The 21,014-nt window shown below is 42.7% G+C and overlaps 1 protein-coding gene across 1 annotated transcript in view; it reads right to left on the bottom strand.

The window, feature by feature from the left end:
• The window catches only part of LOC119400018 (protein CLEC16A homolog), a 68,707-nt gene extending 48,665 nt beyond the window's left edge, over positions 1-20,042 (bottom strand). The window contains exons 1-6 of the mRNA XM_037666927.2: positions 19,742-20,042; positions 13,265-13,393; positions 5,825-5,958; positions 4,348-4,415; positions 2,872-2,952; positions 1,046-1,151 (exon numbers count right to left, since the gene is read on the bottom strand). Of these exons, the coding sequence (XP_037522855.1) occupies positions 1,046-1,151; positions 2,872-2,952; positions 4,348-4,415; positions 5,825-5,958; positions 13,265-13,393; positions 19,742-19,815 (592 nt within the window). The 5' untranslated portion in view covers positions 19,816-20,042. The remainder of the gene's footprint in view (positions 1-1,045; positions 1,152-2,871; positions 2,953-4,347; positions 4,416-5,824; positions 5,959-13,264; positions 13,394-19,741) is intronic.
• Between the last annotated feature and the right edge of the window lie 972 nt (positions 20,043-21,014).

Raw genomic sequence — 21,014 nt, 5'->3', positions numbered from 1 at the left:
CAAACATAACTAGACAAAAGAAACTGTAACAAGCAAGACGTTTAGACGTTATTACGAAAGTAAGACAACTTTAGCTTCGAAACGTTGACCAGGGGATGGCTTACCTCACTTCTTGAAATATGAAATGATCAGTCAGTAGACAGTCGTAACAACAAAAAGTGTCTGTGCAACCGAAGCAGAGATAACAGCCACTGCTACTTTCAATTGATTCTTGGATCTTGATATTGCTTGATTGTAAGTCCGAAAGCAATACAAAAAGGAATGAAAAAATTATAACCACTGTTTTTTTTTTGCTATGTTTGGTTGGCTGCAAGGCTTTGGTTCTTCCTTGCAGAAACGTAGAACCCCACTGCTAGGGCATCTGCATCTTTGTGACTAGCTCGTTCCAATTTTCTTTTCTGGTACATTTACATTCTTGATCCGTTTTTTTAAGTTACGACTGGCATGCATCTTGTTTTATGTTTTTTTTTCACTTTCTGTCGTTTTGTACGTGCGCTTGCACTGCACTATTTCCCGGTAACCACCCCACCGACATCGCAATGCTACAACAGCGCACGCTCGCTCACTCTACTTACTATTACAACATCCAAAGGCAAACGTGTCTAATCAATCCACCATTTCTATTTTATCCCCAGCAAGTGCATCAATTCGGAATACTTTAGGATGCTGTATCGGTGCCTCCCATACCAAAGGTTAGCATGCTCAAAACTGGAACCAAGTCTGAATTGCTCAAACTTGTGACTGTTTCACTTAGTCGCACGTATGTCCAAGCACAAAACGCTAGGGCACAAGTGAAATCGCCCATCTAGGTCACATGAAAGGCCCTGTCCTAATATTAAGTCTCACAATGTTTGTTGTTAAACAACCTGTGTTTGTGGCATCGCATTCATAGTGAACACCTAACGAGGTATCACATTAGCACTTCATTAATGTAAACGACAGGAAGCCAGCATTCATGAGAGTGGCCTGCATGATATTAAGACCCAGTCAAACGAGGAGGTGACCGGATCGCATTTGCATCAAGGATGAATCACCACTGGCTCACCTTTGAAGACATTGAGGGTGAGCGTACGGACGGCGATGCGCACCATACTCTCGCTGTGGTTGAAGAACTTGATGGCCTCGGTGTACAAGGGGAAATCGTTGGTGTGCTGCAACACGGCGTACGGGACGTTTCAGCGAGAAATCAATATCCAATCAAAGGCAAAACCACAGTTTAACAACGACATCACAGTTACCACCAACACCAACCCCACAAATAATGACAACACAGTCACTTTTAAGGAGCCACGACATGGTCACCCAACAACTTGCAGTTTTCAGCGAAAAACAGTAGTAGAGGGTCTACTGTGACTATACATGTACAAAAAATGGACTGTAAAAGATTATTTCAGTCCAAAATAAGCCCTAGAAGTAGCTAGCTATAAACCCCACCCAGTGCCAGCGACCGCCATTTTGCCAGGGCGTTGTGTGACATCACGTGCTGCATGGAGCGCAGCCATCGTCTTCTACCAAAGTTTCAGCCACTGTAAATTGTTCACTTTCAATGCCAAGCTGGGGAAAGCTGAAACGGCTAAACTGCACGCACAGCTGATCAGAGAACAACATTGTTCACCGGAATGCAGACGCTCCAACGGTCAGCAGCTCGTTACGTCATGGCTCGTGAGTGCGCCAGTGTTGCCCAAACTCTCAGGTCGCTCGCGTGTTCATAAAAATATTCAGTTATAAATTAAGTGCTTGACCAGATGTGCTAAAATTTGCCAGCTTACTTGTGAATGCACAAGGATTAACCCATATAACACGAATTATGGCACAAATTTGGGTTCTTGCTTATGAAGTGCGAAAAACACGGCCCCGGATGAAGCAGAGATACACACAGGACAAGCGTTTTAAGTGCCTGTCCTTTGTGCATCTCTTCTTCGTCCTCATGTTTTTCGCGCTTCATAAGCATGAAGCGATTCCAGCTAGGCCAGATAGCCATGTTGGGAAACTTTGGTGTCATGACTTCTTTAAACCGTAATGATAGGCTATTGGGTTAGTGATGATAGCTTATGGCAGCATGCATCTTAAACAAGGACGACACAGCATGTAAGAATAGACGAAGTACAAAAGTGATGTCTTTTATATGGACACATCTTTTGGCTTATGTCTTTTGTCAGCATAGTACATAAGAATGGACAAAAGATGTAAGCACTTATTTTCATCTACTGTGTCTTTCACCTATTACGTACTGTTGTCATCCACGTTCATGATGCACGCCATCATAAGATATCACGATACCACTGTTACCACAACCATCGACAACTACAACAAGGTTTTGCAGAAGCCACCAGCAATGGTCTTGAATAAAGTCCCTAGATTTTTCCTTTTTACCTAAGTACCGACAACTGCCTCCTCTCGTGGCCCTCTCTCACGCGCAGCTGGCATCTGCCGCCATTTTCTTCCTAACTTGGAAGATTTACAAAGCCACGTGCGTCTAAATACATAAGACATGCATCTTTCAGTGGACAATATGCTAACACGACGTGCCTTTCTCCTCCCGCCAACCCCCTGTCATTAGTGAGCGGGGGACGTGTTTCACCAGGTGCTAGAAAAGAGTTAGGAAGACATGGCTACCGAAAACAAGCGTTAGCCAACGAGATTTGTCGGCGGCGCTTCAATGGTTGTCGGTACTTAAGAAAGAACGGGGGAAAATCTAGGGACTTTAGTTTTGAAGATCACTACTCTGCCCATGCATGCATATGCATAATTTCTTATCCGAACACTTTCTTCCTGCTGTATGTTTATTTACCCGCTCCTGCCATTTAGAATAAGCCAAATTTCGACATTCCATGGATTTCAGAGCATCTCGAAACATGCGCTTGCTCTCACCTCATTGTAGAAAAAATGGATGGTGTGATTGTTGAGCTTGAGCGAGAGCGTCTTCAGGAAGGATATGTAATACGCCATCACCTGCGATAAAAAATGCAAAAATGTATAAAAAGAGAGAGTATAACATCACTAAGGACACAACTGCAACAGAACACTTATGCATTTGTACATGAGAAAAACGTTACAGAGACCTTCTCATGTGCCTGTAGTGTCTCTAGTACAGAGTCTCCTAACATGCACTGAATGTGAAAACACGGCGTGCCCGCGTCTATAAGTTATCTTGACATCCATGTCCCGTGACACTGTCAAATGAGGACATCCTTGGTCATGTGACTTTGAAAAGGCTCTTATGTGGTCTCATGAAAAGAAACAGTGCAAAATGACATGGACAAAGTAGAAGGAACTTGGAACAAGGCACAAGCGTGTATTTGATCACATGACTATAACACACGATGGCAGCACTTGGTCATGTGACCTTACAAATTCAGTCTTATGTGGTCAGGTGACTATGTCACATGATGTGATGACTTGGTCACCTGCTCGAATTGGGTTAACTTAATTTTCTAATGTCACGTGACGACATCACTTAGTAACGCGTCCTTGAAACTTAGGGTTCTTACATGATAACATGACCACATCACATGACGTGATCTATCGGTCATGTGCTTTACTCAGTTTTCGAAATGGGCAGCAATACCTATGTGACCTCATCACTAAATTGCATGAAACTTCTTGCTATCGAATGTTAAGCCGACTCTTGCTGGACTTTCTGCTTCATGGGGACATATAATGCAAACGTATTGTCACGGAGTCGTGATGAAGAAGAAGGCAGCAGTCGGTGTGTTCACGATGCAACTCTTTATTTGGGCGAACGTGTGCCCGGGAAACGAAAAGTCAACTGACAAGGAATACAGGCTGTACACTGATAGCAGCGATCACAGTCGTCGGCCAGCGGTAGTCTGATCATCGGCTGAACGCGTCTTTTATACAGCAGTCATTGACCCTTCCAGCGTTATCGCTGGTGCTCGCGCAAGCTCTTCAATAAACTTGACTATTTGCGCCCTGCATGCAACCTTGACAAAATGATCTCAAACAATCGTGAAGCTTCCTAAACATTGCATTACGGTCTGCACCGAGCGTTGCTAACAGTTCTCGTGGCTGAAACCTGAATACATCAAAATAAAGCAATAAACGCTCGTGGCAGTATTAAAAGTAATTTATGTTGCACAAGTCTCTGTTACAACGTAGTAGGATAAATGAGTGGGACAGCTGGTACTGAATTATTAGAAAAACTTATATAGAGCGAAAGGAAGACAAAAAGACGTAGAAAATTGAACAGACATCAGCATGTTTGGCGTCCAATCATTTTTCGTCCATCTTTTGTGTTTCATGCACTCCGCAAGCTTTCCTGATAATCTCTGCTACTAATTGCGCAGAATTAAATGCAAGCAAATCAAAAAGAAAAAAGAAACTTGCCTCTTCATCGGAAAAGTCAAACTTGTGCACAATGATGGAGTTGACGTGGTTGTTCGACAAGAGGTAATCTGAAATTACAAGAAAAAAAGACCAATGTCATTTTTTTAGACACATAGCTAATGCACTCTGCAGTCAATTTGATACAACGTAAATTGCAAGCATATAACTACGTAATAAAGAAAAATATATAAGCAAAAGTGTTTATCCCCAAAACCTTCACACGGTGTGCTTTTCATGTTATCTTCAAGTACAGCTGCCTAAAAAAAACTTGAATGGGGAATAGGGGTAGAGCAGCAGTGTAGCTGTCAATCAAAAACTTCTACCGCACTTGTAGCAGGTACTAACAATATTACTTTCATTAAACAACTACACGACTAATTTTTAAAAAATTTCTTCATCCCAGTACGCATACCACACACAAGTGCCAGTAGAGCAGATAAAGAAAAAAAATATTTAAGACCGGTTGAAGGATAAGAATGATGTTTTGACAGGACACATTGAAATCACTTCAACACACTTCTTCATTCCTTTTTTTCCTTTCCTTCACACCATCCCTGCGCCCTCCTCCACTGAAACGCGGCCGCCGTGGCAGGGAATCAAACCCATGCCTGCTAGCTTATCACCGCTAAGACTTAGTAGCTAAGCTAGCGTGGTGCGTTAAGTCTCCTAATAGAGAAGCATAATTCTTTGGGCCAGTTGATGACATGCTTTTCAATGTTGACAACAGCGCAGAGCAACACGGATGAAAGAAGATGAAAGGTGAAGTGCTGCACCTCGTCTGTTATCTTCTTTCCATGTATTGTTTTGCTCTGTAGCTAAGTTTAAAACCTCGTAACAGACCAATGAGGAGCTCCATCAGCCCTTTGCACCAAGGCGTCCTTTGAAGACGCGGCTTAGTTTTGCCGTTTCTGTGCACTTTGGCAAGGAAGAGACCGCAAACACTGAGCTAATGGCAAATTGAGCATTCTTGCTGCCTACAGTTCCTTTATGTCACTTCTGGTTGAAATATTTTGCTACACACGATCGATTTGACGAAGGCAGTAGTACCGTATTTAACGAGACATTCGAAGTAGGGCAGTTCGGCAAGAATTTCCAAATATATTTTTTACCTTTTTACGAATGTTCACTGCCACCAAAAAACTATCGCATGTAATTTGAGTGGATTGTTCAATTCAGTTTATGAAGGAATAAAGCATGAATGGTGGTACGATAACTTGCAAATTATTTATGTTGTAATTACAATCAAGTGCTGTAAAACACACTATAATTTATTCTAACACTTCCACTTGCCTTGAATTTGGTCACCAGAACCGTGGCATCAAATGATTCAAGTTTCACGCACTTATAGAAAATTAATCATAATGCATGTCGTATAGGGTTAGGAGAGGCCTATGATACTGAAATGTAACCTCGCAAGCAACGCGGCAATAGCTCGTGACACTGCCTCAATGGCAAGCAATAGGCTGAGCGTGCTCACACAGCGACGTCTCGTTGCGGATGTTCTCGAAGAGGATGTTGAGCGTCTGCAGCAGCTGGACGCACACGTAGCGGCCGCACTTCTGCTTCATGATCTTCAGGAAGAAGGAGAGCATGTTCTTCTCCAGGAAGAAACTGCGCGGAAGAAGAGGAAGAAAACCGTCAAGAAATCCATCTTCCCTGCACTAGGGTAGCTATGAATGTTGGGCTAGTTGGCTTTGCACAATCATTGAAGAACATTAGGCGCAATATATAGAAAAACACACAAGCACAACGTAGACAATGAATGGGCACTTTACTAACAACAGTTTTTTTTTAAGCAGTTGTTCATAAAGGGTCAGTCCATTGCTTAACTTTTACTTGAGCGTTTGTTTGTCGACTTTTACTTGTGTGCTTGTCTATTTTGCACCTAAAGTACTTTGGTGACCATCTCCCATGACATTGCATGAGAAGATGCCTCAACAATTGAGTCAATCCAGAGGGGGCGGGGGGGGGGGTGTCTATCAGGATGTCCTGTTGCCTCCCCCCACCCCCCACCAAAAAAAAACCCTTCAAAGTTTGTGCATGCAGCACCAGTGCTCAACTTTTTTGTGAACCAGGAAAGCAGGGCTACCAGGTGTTTTCCCTGCATGAAAGGTTGGGGAGGGCAGTTGCGTGGATTTGCAGAAAGCCTATGTAACAACCTTAACCCTAAACCGTTTTAAACCAGCACAGCTCATCCTTACCCAACTGTGCCCAAACCGTTTTGAATGAGTGTGGCTCGTCCGCTTGAGATAATATCTACCCATGAGCGTCTTGGAAGACTGGCTCGCTTCGAAGCTAGTTTGTGTGTCACTTCACAGATGGCAGCACTTGCTTGGCAATTTATTTTATTTTAACCACTGTTTCACATTTTTTTTCGAAACTTGTGCTTAGAAAATGTTGCCCACTGAAGGTGACGCATGCGTTGCTTGTGCATCGTCGTGGAAAAGAAGCCTTTTGTCATCGTACAGCTCTTCAGGCGCTAATTATTCAGATACCAAAGTTTACTTTGATGACTTGACGTGCTATACTCCAGTTTTTTGACGATGAAATTATTTCACGAATTGTGAACGACACTAATAGGCCATGGAACAATAAACTTTATGCTAATTTTACTTAATAAGTACAGTTCAATTTTTTTTTGTCAATCAATACATGTTTTTCAGAGGCAGAATATTCAATATCAAGTTGAAAAAAAAAATGTACACAGAAAGACTAAAAAAACAATACAGTTAAGGTGTTAATCCTTTCCTGGAACACAAGTAATAGCCAATGGTCAAGGCCAGGTAGCTTTGGATTTGACTTGAAAACATTTGGAATTTGATGGCTGGCATTTGGAAGCATTTTAAATGTATCTGTCACATGTGTAAACTTATCAAATGAGTCCATAGAATATTGCTGCGCATAAGACCATAGGTCGGTAAACTCATGAGTCGACTCACTCAGACTCGGATCGAGCCGTGAGTCTGAGTGAGTCCGGGTGAGTAATATTTTGGTGAGTTTGAGTCTGAGTGAGTTCGGCTGAGACAAATTTTAGTGAGTCTTAGTACGAGTGAGTCCGGTTGAGGAAAACTGTGGTGAGTCTTAGTCCAAGTGAGCCCTAAGCACAAAATGTGTTTCTTGAGTGAGCCTGCATGAGCTTCAAATTTTTTTGCCAACCTATGGTGGTAACTACTCAACTTCAACATTACTATCAGCCTTATGATGACTCACATTGATACTCACTTCTACTCACAGATACTTCAACACACTAACGTTCATACACCAGCTCAATATTTATTGATCAGAGGGGTATCTTGACCCCCCTCCCCCCGAAAACTTTTCAAAGGAAGTTCTTGATAAAAATGTCTAGTATGAGTTATATCTTTCAATAAAAATGTCCTTACTCGATTGCAGTCACTGATAACTCGTATGTGAAGGTACGACATCAAAATGTGCATCGTGGAGCACCGATTATGCAACATATTGGCGTTCAAGTGCGTTGACATCCTGATTGAAAAACCTAATTATATGCTAACGGACTCATGAGTCGATTCGCTCAGACTCAGATCGAGCCGTGAGTCTGAAACTGAGTGAGTCAGAGTGAGTAATATTTAAGAGAGTCTGAGTCCAAGTGAGTCCGAGTGAGTTTGGTTGAGAAAAGATTGAGTGAGTCTGAGTCCGAGTGAGTCCGGTTAAGAAAATTTTGATGAGTCCGAGTCCGAGTGAGCCCTAAGGGCAAAATATATTCCATGAGGGAGTCTGAGTGAGCTCCACATTTTTTGCCGACCTATGCATAAGACATCTGCAATGCTGCCACTGAGATTTAACAAGAACCTCCATTTTTATACCTAACAGACACATTTTCCAACACATGAAAGCACATTTTCTACGTCAACACGAGATGCCAACCAGGCAAGCCGAAAAAGCAGCGGGCACAATGTCGCAGCAGGACAAACAGAAAGAAAGTGCTTTTAGTTTTCAAGCTAACTGAACATCTCTAATTGCGAACAACAAAGAAAAGCAGAACTGCAGATGCGTCCCCTCTTTTTAGTATCAGTACTTTACTCCAAGTTCCGTGTCGGCTGCAGCTGTGACGTTGCCACAATTGGATCACACAGGTTGCACAGAAGCATCGCGGCACACATGTGTGCGCTTGCAAGAGGAGCAAGCATAAAATATTAAAAAAGAAAAGTAAACCTGGCTTCTATTTTTAAAAATCTGGTCCCAAAGGCGTCTGTTTTGTGGGATTGATATGACGGCGCATGACCAAAAGCACACAGGTTTTTTTTTGTGTGTGTGTGCTTGTTAAACGCAACGCTTAAATATAGTACAATAATGCACGTCAGTTCAAGAAAAGACAAACGGAATGAGATTGGACAAATAAAAAGCCGTTTTGTTGAAGCTGGCACAACACATCAACCTCCTCCGACCTTTAATAGACATAACTGCTTTTCAAGTTGGTTCTGATTACCAAATGCGACACTGCAAGCATGAAAACCCCTTTTATTTTTAAACGAAGCCTCTATGAGTCACAAATTTCAGTGGCAGTGGTGAGAGCATAAATTGCGAAAAGCCCGGCACCGGCGAGTGTACAGAAACGCAGGTGTACCCAAACAGGCCCTTGGAGGTGCGCCGGTCATATGAATATTTGTATGCACAGTTTTCCAATAATTGATGTGCTCTCGATCATGGGGTTCAACCCATGATCGAGCACATCAGTCGGATCGGCGGTCAACCGTTTCTGATTTGGCAATCTGATCTTTTATCAAGGTGACTTGTCATTTCACAGTGCCACATTTTAGTGTTGCCTTTCATTGTTTAATGCATGACAGTTGTTGGCTGTAGCAACGGAATTGTTGTGCTGCTAAGCACATGGGTAACGGTCTAATTACAGGCATGGAGGAAGCAAAAAGTTCTTTCTATCGCAATGCAATAGAAGGAAAGAAAGAAAGAAAGAAAGAAAGAAAGAAGGAAAGAAAGAAAGAAAGAAAGAAAGAAAGAAAGAAGGAAAGAAAGAAAGAAAGAAAGAGAAGTAGTACGCCAGGCATGCACACGTCAAACTTCACGTGCCCTTATCTTCACAATAGGAGAATGGCTCCTAATTTTTTTGTTTAAGAATACAACAATTACACTCAAACCTCGATATAACGAACACGGAAATTATCGGTTATAACGAAGTAAATGAAGAATAGTGCTGTCATAGGTACAGCGTTACAAATAAACGTTTATAACGAATTTTCTGATATAACGAAGTTATTTTCATGGCAGATGCGATTTTGTTATAATGAGGTTTGAGTGTAGATGCTAAAGGCAGGTCACTCCACACACGTGGAGAAAGTAGCCGCTTCCTCAGATTCCTTATCACGACAACTACTGTAAGTGGCCGAAACACAACAGCGAAGCTGTAAAACGGAGTCACAGGCCCTCAAGCTGAAGCTGCATTCTAGGTTTTCGTGACAACTTATAGTATTCAGAAGACAGCTTACAGAAGCTATTTGCCGTCTCTTAGACGATACAATGACGTAGGCCGAGTTGATGGCAATTTTCGCGAGTGCAAATACGTTTAAACCACTTACATTCGTATCCACGTGCTTTGTACTTTAAATAGAGGACGATTTCTTCACGTAATCATTTCTAAGTTAATCTTAAATGAGACTACAAAATACCCAATTGGGTACTCGGTGAATGAAAAGCTTAGTAGGCTGCCTAAAGGTGAAACATTCTTATTCAAGGAATCAAAGTTAGTGTACGTTATGCCATCGCTGGCAAGCTGGTGCCTATCTCGATACCATTTGCAGCTGCTCCTTCAGCAACAATCATTCAAAGCATCCCTCCCCTCACCCCTTCAACCAGTCTTGCTATCCCCGTGACTCCAATAGATCTTTTTTACCTCTTACATGCAAACGGACATGAAAATTCAACAATTTTAGGTAGTTTTACAACATTTAACAGCTAAAATAGTTCTCAAATGTTTAAAATAGTTAAGATGTTTTAATTTTGCTTGTTAAAATTCCTTCCTTTATTAAAAATTGTTTCGAGCATTGCCTATTCATTACTTCGAATGAGTAGCGCATTGAAAACGGAGGCCAAAGAAGGCAACTTAGACAGGAGAAGCTCGTTCTTTCGACGTCTCTTCCTTTTGCCTCGATTTTTAAGCCCTGCTCATTTGAAGTCACACATCTTTACCAAACTGCCCAATTAGCTGTACTTGTCAACAATGCCTATTGCTTAATTACAATAATGCCATGTGCGCTCCTTTTTTGTATTTCTATGTAACCGGTCCGTTACACGTATAGCCACTGCCTTTTGCAAACCGCAGCCGAATGTCTGGGAACCTTCCCGGTTAGTATTTTAAAATCTTCTGATCAGCCTGAGCGCGTAAACGCGAACAGTTGAGTTTATTCTGGAAATAGCATGGCCACCAGTGATACGACTCCAACGTTCGATGCCGTATGTATAAATGCCGACGTGCCTAGAGCGCAGATCAGGTTATCGACGGCTGACGCTCTTCGCCGCTATCAGTGTACAGCTTGAATTGCTTGTACTTTGCTCCTTTCATTTTTCAGGCACAAGTTGACCCAAATAAAGAGCTTCTTCTCGAACACGCCGGCTGCTGCCTTCATCAATGTCACGATTAAGTGACAATATTATGTACAAAAAACTTATCCTTTTTCCTCATTTTGTTCCGCATTTTTTTGCATTTTTCGGACAGCTTCATCATCACTATCTGCATCACGGGGATCATTATAAGTGTTCACTATTGTGTAGTCAACACATTAATGATTATTGTTATTACATTGTGTAATTATCACCTTACTTAGTAAACTGTTCAACATTTTGTTATCTTTTTATGATATGCCTTTGCATTACATTCCTTATATTTCTACGCAAATAATGATTTGTTGGAGCTACTGCCGTGTCGCAGCAGCTAGGGCCTAGCCATGCTTGCTTAAACAAGCCTTTTTTCCCCTAGCCATTGTATCCAAACTGCACTTTGGAATGAATAAAGTGACTTGGTTAATTGATGAATTGATTGATTAATTGATTGACTGACTGAAATATTCGCTAAACCAAAGCCACAGATATTCTTCTATCTCTCTTTTCTGGATTGTTTATGCAACTTAGCACAAAGCATGAAGCTTGCGAGATAGACTCGCATGATGCGCCCAATGACCACTCGTTGTAGATAGAACAGTGGCCTTGTCCCTGCCGCTTTTGATTATCGTTAAGAGGTGAGACCCGAGATATTGACATCACCTGAGTTGCACAGATAACTGAAGGCTTCAATCAGCAAGACAATGCTCGCACGGCTCATAAAGTGACACGGCCTCTATCAACAGACGAAGGTAGCTAAGCAACAACAAAAATTAAATGGACGCTAGAAAGAAAAAGATTATGCAGTTTTATAAGATAAAAGCGCAACCTCATTATGAGACACGTCACAGCAGGGGACTGTGGATTAATTCCAATTATCTATATTCAACTTTGAAGATCTTTCTTTTTTTTTTATGTTTGCAGTTCATTGCAGTCTTTTGTGAGATACATTGCATTTTACACTTTTACGGATCCAACAAAATTGTTAAAGAGTCCCTAACAACATTAGCACATCAGAAACATTAAACAGAAACAAGATGGAACAAGGATAACACAGAATTATTAATAAAATCAGAAGTACACACAGGTGTAAATGCGTAATATGGCATGATATTAAATAATCACAGCTATCTAACAATATAAACACAAATGATGCAATATTTCGGTGAAATTAATACAAAAGTAGTTCATTACGTGTTGCACATGCATAAATTGGGAATCAGCGAACGGATGTATAAATAGTGGCTAAAAATTATTATAGAATGGATGAATTTATATGCAATGAATTCTTTAGTTGTGCCAGGAAAGAGTGAAGAGATAGGGCAACCTTTAAATTAGTAGTAAGGCTATTCCAAATTATAGTTCATCTGAATTCCAAAGTTCGATGACCTTAATTAGTACTACTTTATTCATTTCATTCTAATTAGTTTAATTAACAGTCCATTCTGCAAAATTAGTTTAATTAACAGTCTATTCTGCAAAAACTGATTCAAATGTATCGATAAGAAAGAAGCAAGCTTACACAGGGTGTTTTAGCTAACTTGTGCCAGGTATATCTTTAAATTTCATGTGCTCTAAAGAAAAGCTGAAAAAAATTAAGCAGGGTAGTCATCCAGCACAGATGAAATAATCCAACAATGCTGAGCAAGCGTTATAACTTTTCTACTGAATCATTTTTCATTAGAGTTATTATTTTAAAGGTTAATTAAGTAATCTTTGTTAATTACATGGTTTAGCAGTTATATTAGTATACATGAAATATTACTGCAACTTTTTCTACAACTTTTGTATGGAAAACTTTTTACTAGGGTTACTAACTAAAAGGATAATTAGGTAATCTGTTAATTACCCATCTTGGCAGATTGGAAAAAAAATATCCTAACGTGCTGCATATGGCTCGGAACAATACCAGGCGAATTCGGCACCAAAGTGCATGGTTTCTTTTTTTACGGCAAAAGCGTTAGATGCCTCATCGAATGCGAAAATTGACCATTGGCATACCGCAGCGTCGGGGACAACACAAGTGATGCAAAATATGATCACATGATGACATTACCACATGACATCCCAGATCGCCAAAACTTGTGACGTCAGTGTGACATCACACGACATCATAGTTTGGTTAAAGGTGGCCGATCATAGAGGCAGTGCAGAACCACACTAGGTGCAGAAAGCTTTCGGTGCGTGGCAGGGCAGGATCAATAAGTACATTGACTGAGAAGAAAAAGAAGATGGCTGTCACCTTCGAATCATCTTAGGTGAATGCATAAGGGACCCGTGAGTTATTCAGTACTAGGCGCAAGTTGACGGAAACGTCCCATATGTACTCAACATGCGCACTCACTCAAACACGGTGCTGTCATTCTGGTCGCCCCAGATGAGAATCTCGGCGATCGACCGGAGCGTCTCCACCAGGATGCTCTTATTCTGCTCGGTGACCGTCTGGTTCTTCGACAGCAGGTGGTACAAATACCTGGGCACCCCCAAAAACATGCTACTGAGAAGTATGTCTTGGCACAAAAGACGATGATTTATGGGTTTTTTATTCATGCAAGTCATGTATACAATGCTCACAAATGCTCATATCATTTGGCTTATAAGCCTGAGGCATGATTTTGTATGCATTCTGAGAGAATGGAACGCAATGTCATGCAAGAATGAGAGGCAGCAAACAGCCAATAGTTGAAGGGGAAGCGCCTCGGAAGAATACGTCACCTTTTGATCGTCTGCTGGGGGACTTTATAATGATTCAGAAATGTTTTCAACGCAGGAAGAATTATAGAAATATTATAACAGAATATCATTATGTGGGGGCATTGTTTTCGAAAGCGTGAAACTGAAAAGCACGAGAACTTTAACAATATATTTTGGTAATGTCTTGATTGGGCACTAGGTGGTGTCACGGTTTCACGAGACATTTTGTGGTGGCACTGGTGGAAATTTTTGCTAACTGTCCATGCGGGATTGGATTAAGCCAGACACAAAGCAGGCTAATTCGCTTCTCCTACCTGAGTGCTTATGTTTCGATCCAATGCAAGTCATCCGGCAGGGGCGTAGCCAGGGGGGGTTGGGGGGGGTTCAAACCCCCCCCGAAAATTTTCAGTTTTGCTTGCGTATATATACAGGCGCACATACAAACGCACGCACTAACATACATAAAGTATGGTTGAACCCCCCCCCCCGAAAAAAATTTCTGGCTACACCCCTGTCATCCGGAGACTGTTCTATATTCGTTCTATCGAATAGAACAGGGTCTCAGTCCATCCTGTGCCCAATCTTTGCCTAGCAGACGACAATATGATTGACAGCACTGCCTTTTCTGGTTGCTGTTCTCACGTCTGATGGTCAGGCGAGCCTTGACCAATCCCGTGCGGCGTGATATGTTCTATCACAGAACATGTACAAGATCGCACCCCTGGCTTTCCATTTCCATTTATTACTCTTTACCAATCTTTTTCGTTTTGTACGTACATGTCATGGAAAGTGTCACAAAATGTTCCCACATACAGATATAGGTGCTGCCAATATATTTTTTACTGCTCCTTATATTTGTACTAAGGTACATTGAATAGCACTGTGTGCTGAGTTTCATTTTCCATGCCTTCTTACTGTCATTTATGTTACCTCATAGTGAAACCCCATCAGGTCAAATAGCCTTCAGCTTCGCTTCTCTGTATGTTTTTCGCAGAAATGAACACAACCACTCGTTCATTAACAATGCAAGGGCCAGTCGCGGCTGAAGAGCAGTGGGACAATTGTGCCGATTCATCCGCACAATTGTTGGCACAGTGTGATTCATCGGCAGAGTGAGGTAGCATTGTTTAAGGGAAAGCAGCTAGCGCACACTTTATGAGAAGGGAAAAGGGACCGAACTGATGATTCTTCAAGACAGAAAAAACACCCCCAAGAATTAAAACAGTTCCTAGAGCATCCTCGGTCCGCGAATCACTTTAAGCCTTGACTGCGAGTGATCTTCCAAGGATCAATTCAGTAAAATCATTCGGTGGTGTCAAACATTATGAGGCTACACACATGCTTATAAGCTGCAATTCTGGGAACTTGCTTAATGCGTACTGGTGGGCTAGTTGTCTTGCAATAGCTTATGGCAGAGCGCATCAAAAGCAAGGACGAAACGGGTGTATAAAAAAAGACCAGACGTAAGCATGATCAGCGCTTATGTCTATGGCTATCTTTATGTGTCCGTTTTGTCCTTGTTTTTGATGTGCACTGCCATAAACAAGCAGTTCTGGGAAAGAGATAAAAGTACACAGGAGCTCACTACTGAATTTACTACAGTCAAATCTGGCGCTAGTATCACTTAGCAGCCAGGAGAATCGCCAGCAGTATATTTGGTCCTGCCTTTTGTAGCAATGCTTTTTATCCAATGCTAATGCCTTATCACGCTTGACTAGTGAACAAAGCAACAGTCTGCCCACATTATCAGCGGATCAGTCGTCAGGCATGGATGATTAGATTAGCACGGAACTGAGCATAATGCATCGTTATTCCTACAGCATGGCATCAATTCCTCAAGAAAGAAAGAACTGCAGATTTATGGGTAGTACATCTAGATGTTTCGACAGTATGGCGCAAAGTGGTCCGCAAGGAGAATTGCAGATTTATCTATTGTCCTTCTGGTAAGATTGTGTTGTGTTGTGGGTCATACAACAATACTTCATAGCGGGAGGTGCCTTACGTTAACAAGTGCTTTCATTAGGCAATCGCCAAGACATAGAGATAAATCTCCATACCTCTGGGTACGCGTGTCACATGAAGCGTACTACCTTTCGGGCTGCAACTATTTCGTGTAATGTAAATGTCAGAACAATACGGTTGGAAACAGGCAATAAAGTCAGAGAAGCCATCGGGGGAAACTTAAATGTCGTGTTCAAACTGAAACGCAGAGATTACCAGATCTTCTACAACATTCATTTCACTCTTATCACATTGTTCAACACATTCGTATCACTTGTATGTCATTGTTCCCATAATTCAATGAAAAGTTACAATTAGGTTCCCCTACACTTTCTCCGACTATGGCCTCTTTGTCTGCACCATCACAACTGAAACACTGGGAAAAAAATTTTTCACACCATTCCACAATGAACACATCCCTATTCACCCAGCACTGCTTTTAGACAAATGCACTCATTGATACATATGTGCTTCTAGCTTTTCAAGGGAAGCAGGATTTCTAGAAAAACTTTAGATTCAACGTGTAGTGAACTAAGCATTCTTGTTTACCTCGTCCGCTTTCTCATCTTTGAGAAGAGGACCAAGCTTTTCATTCCTATCAGTTGGGGCCCTTGCTCAGACAAGAGCTCACCGAGGAGACGCAACTTTTTACACAATTTATACCTGGCGTTTGACGCATGATAGCCTTAGTTGCTTATGTGCCAATAAACCCAACAAACAAACAAAAGATGAACCATTCGGACCCTTTACTTGTCTTCTTGTAAAGTAAAGGTCAGAGACCTTCAATGATTATTGTCAGCCCTTGTGCCATGAAACAACGCAGATCATCATCATTGTTGCAGTTTAAACGGTTCCGCTCGTGGAGCTTCTATCTTTTCTCAGTTGTTCGGTCACTACACACAGGCCAGGCACTATTAGCTATGCGTGCAATCGACAATGGCCATTTCGTTTTCCAAAAATAAAGCAGTGCAACCATCTAAATTAAACGACAACACTCGGCAAACAGGAATCCGGTGTTGTGGCAAAAGCAGTGCTGTGTGCAACTCTGTCGTTATGCATAAGAGGACCCCCCCCCTCCCCACCGGTCGCGTTTTCACAGATAAAAAAAGGTGCTCCATCGTCCTCCATGGAATGTGGCAGCACTGAACAATGCGCCACATTTGCACACAATCGCCGGCAGTAGCAACGTGCCTGTTGTGTAAACAGTGATAGGCGCACGATAAGCTCCCCTGCTTAAATGTCATTGTCAGTGTACGAGGCGAGCAGGTGACAAACCAGATTCAGCCTAACTGTTCTGGCATTCAAACTTTTCTACAGATGTAAACACTGTAATGCACGCGCGAATTTCAGTTACTGGCCTACCATAACTGTCGATAAACTACGTCAAAGGTTTTCTTCGACCGCAGCACAGTTCAAATTCCTTGTACACCGTTGCGGAAGTTTTGGTTGGGCCTTGATCAATGACACATTGTTTTTCAGCCCCTTTATTTGCACTTCATCTCATGATAACAGTACTCTGGTTAAAACCACATTGAATAACTTCCCTGACACTTTCCTTGGTTTGATTATCCATTGCCTCATGCGCTCACGTCTGATAAAACTAGGCCATTTCATCGGCTTCCCCTTCTCGTTTGTTTTTAAACCGATAATTCTCATAGGCAGGTTACAAACACACAAAATGAAGCGAGAGAAAGGTTTTTAACCTTACTATGCAAAGAAAAGCACGCCAGTTTCACATTTTCAGAGAAAGTCCAGAAGCTGTTGGCTTTGTGTGTGTTATGCAACATTTAACGGCATCTTTCACTCGGGCATCCAGGTGCTCTGCACAACTCAATAACACGTTTTACAACGACAAAGGCTTGTAGCGAATCGGCAATCGTTACAGCCTGTGCACCTCAGTGGTACAGTAGTTACAGTGCTTGGCTGTTGACCCAAAAGTCGCGGTTTCGATCCCAGCTGCAGTGGTCACATTTCAATGGAGACGAAATGCTAGAGGCCCGTGTGCTGTGCAAAGTCAGTGTACGTTAAAGAACACCAGATGGTCGAAATCTTCGGAGCCCTCCACTAGACTGTGTCTCATAATCACATCGTGGTTTTGGCATGTAAAAACCCATATTATTATTAATACTACAATGACGAAGGTTCAGACTGACCCGACAATCATTACAGTCACTGGCAAAGACTTAACAGACTGTCACATCACGGTGTCATCCAAATCGGGGGTTGACACTTTTATTGGCTCTCTTAACCATTAACATTGGTGTGTCCTTCCATCTTACTTTGCCTTGTGGTGGTAGCGCTGTTCTTTGAGTAATACAAAAAACCACCAGCTCGTCCAATCTGCCATGCTTCTTCAACCGATAACATGACCTGGCGACAATGCGTAATTGAGTCATTCTTTCAGAGATCATACACCTAAAGTTCACCATTCTGCAGCCTTTCAGACCTGTATCTGATACTTTTGCAAGTGGCATTCTTATAAGAGCATCGTACTGCATACGAACTTAAATGGCCTTTTTCGAAATGACAGCGGGACTACAACCGATGCGCATTGCCCGACGCACGATATACTTTCTATCTATGCGAGCACGTACACAAACAAATGCCATAACATCCGGAAACAAGAATTCTTGAAAGATAAACGGAACAACCGGTCACATCTATTAATATACGATAATTGGTGGGGTTTCACATCCCAAAACCGCAATATGATTGTGAGGGATGCCATAGTGGAGGGCTCCGGGAATTTTGACCACCTGGTGTTCTTTAATGTGCCCCTAAATCTATGTACACGGGTCTCCAGCATTTCACCCTTATCCAAATGGGGCCACCATGGCTTGGATTTGATCCCGCAACCTTCGGGAGACAAGACCAAATGAAACCAATGAACAATTAAACCACGGAAAGCATGGGGACATTATCTGTTTGTTGTCTTTAAATTGTAGCGCAGTAATTACATAGTGATTATACATTAATTATATTAGTTATTATTATTATTTATGTAGTTATTACTATACCACAGTTCAAGAAAAGAACAAATGTCTCCCATGCTTTCCTTGGCTTAAATAATGCCTGTCAAGTTCATGCGGTTGTGTCTAACTTCAGACGCGGTAACTTTGGACCGGCGAGTGAAATTGACAGTCATATAACGAACTTCCTAGTAGATGAGCCCTTGAAGAGTAGTACGCTGGTGCCGCAATTCCAAAGAGTTAAGTAAAGTTATGGTCACGAGATCGCCAAAATTCGGGAACTTCGCGCGGCCGGGCACGAAGCGAAACTGTCGTCAGGCTGTCTATCACAGTTGCACTATCGCGGGAACGCGCTTCAAGTTGATAAGCGCTAGACGACGAAGTCTTTCCAACACAATGGCTTTTTTTTTATCTTACACAAGGAGATGGCGGGGTTCACCGTAGGTACAATTTCATCACCGAGCCAGCGCACGCATTAAAGTGAATGACTTGGAGACTGCAAGGCGATTGCAACTGACGCGTGACCCGTTGAATAGAACCCAGCGGCGGGCGTTCCACCGGCCCAAAAGAAACAAAAAAAGCACGCGATCTTCTTTCCTGCAACTCGCAAAACACTCGGCAATTAGACACACTAGGCTTCCTGCTGCGTAAATTCCAGCGCGACGCTCTACACTTTACATACATAGAGGATACGTGCCTCGTTTTGCGGGAGAAACCCGCTGGGACTGTGTTTACATTCAAGCCTGTCAGAGAGAAACAAAAGTAAGGCGACACTCGAAATAGTTTCGACCTCGAAGCCAAACACCGCGTAGGAAGTGAGCGAGTTTACGTTGTTGGCGGGTCCCTCCCACCTGCGACGAACATCGTTAATATACGCGGTTGCTGGGTTTTAATTGATGAGGTCTGATACAGAATACCGCCAAGTATCGGACGTCCAAGACCCCGATTGATCGATTAGACGATAGAAACGATTAGAGAAATTTTTTTCGCCCCGGCGTTTCCTGCAACGAAACGGGAGGCCGTGACAGTTCGTTGTAGTAGACCATCGCGGGCTCGCGGTGCTCGCATTGAAAACGAACGCACTTGTCGCGATTGTCAGTCCGGGCAAATACCCCACCAGTGTTCGCTTCAACGCGCAAGGACGTCTCCGAACTTACTTGAGGTGTTCCAGAGAGTGTGGGTTCTTGGGTTTCCAGAGACCACCCGAGAACCAACCTTTGTTGCGAAACATGGTGGTCCCGTTGTAGGTAGTGTTGATGTTTTCTCTTCTGACGATCACAACAGAGTCCGCGCGAAGTTCACCATAACACTGGAAGACTTTCGCTTGGCAGTCGTGAAAATGCAGTCTCTCACTCGAACGGGATCAGCGGTCAAACGCCGCGTTGTTCGGAGGGACGGGCCATTTCATCGTAGGTAAAATCGTGCACCTGCAAAAGAGACACGGCGGCCATGTCGGATTAACGGGAGACCTGCGATTGGTCAATGAAAATACGCGAAAAAAAGAGTGACTGAAAAAACGCGGCAGGGGGCGCCACGTTACTACACCAGCTGATCGCACGCTTAGCCGTTGAACTAAAAAAAAACAGTGCATAATTTTTGTTTAAAACAAGAATTCAATGATAAAATTTATGCCCTTGCTCACTGCCACTTATTGTTTGTGTTTAAGCTCGCATCAACGGTTTCCTGCACGTAATACTTGCAAATCTCAGAGGCTATGCTCGCGTCAGGTTAAACTCGAAATCAACGTTTATAGAACCAGGTCAGTTGCAAAACTGAGCGACGTTGCGCGGCGCCGCCGCCATCAGCGACAGATGTGGCGCTGCTGTCGCAACAGGATTCACTCACTCCACTCTCTTCAGCCGGCATTGCGGCGCGTCAGCATCCGTGGAGGCTGCTTTCTGCGTGAACAGTCTTGCGCTTTCTATTGTCCTTCGAATATGCTGCGTGTCTTCACCATGCCGACATGCTGTATTCCCGGCTGTACGAGCGATTACAGGACATCCGAGACACCACGACATTTCTTTTGTGCCCAGCGTTACCAACTCTTCAATGAAGGGAGTCCAGAAGGAGGGGGGGGGGTTGTTTTTTTATTGTTTCGGCCTCTTCAGCTGGCTACGTGCTCCTCCTAACACTTCCTCTTGCTGGAGAATGTAACCGTAAAAGTTGCCGCGCTTCGCACAGAAATTCAGCCAAAGTAACGCTCTTTCCCTGTGCTTCTTCGTACTTCTTGCGGTGTTTTAGGCGTCTAGAATTTTCCTCAATACGATGAACCAACTATCCCAGCAACAAGTACTTCTAAGTAACTAAAGGCCTTCGTGGCCACCGCAACATTGCTCCGTGCGTGCTATTTGTGAGAACGTCGTGTTCTGGAGCGTGACGCGCGTTGTCGGGCGTGCGTTGGATCCCATGAAAATTTCTAACTAGACAGTC

The sequence above is a fragment of the Rhipicephalus sanguineus genome, chromosome 7 (assembly GCF_013339695.2).
Source record: "Rhipicephalus sanguineus isolate Rsan-2018 chromosome 7, BIME_Rsan_1.4, whole genome shotgun sequence".
Classification (NCBI taxonomy): Eukaryota; Metazoa; Arthropoda; class Arachnida; order Ixodida; family Ixodidae; genus Rhipicephalus; species Rhipicephalus sanguineus.
The sequence above is the reverse complement of the archived record's forward strand: the minus strand, read 5'-3'. Positions and strand labels throughout refer to the sequence as shown.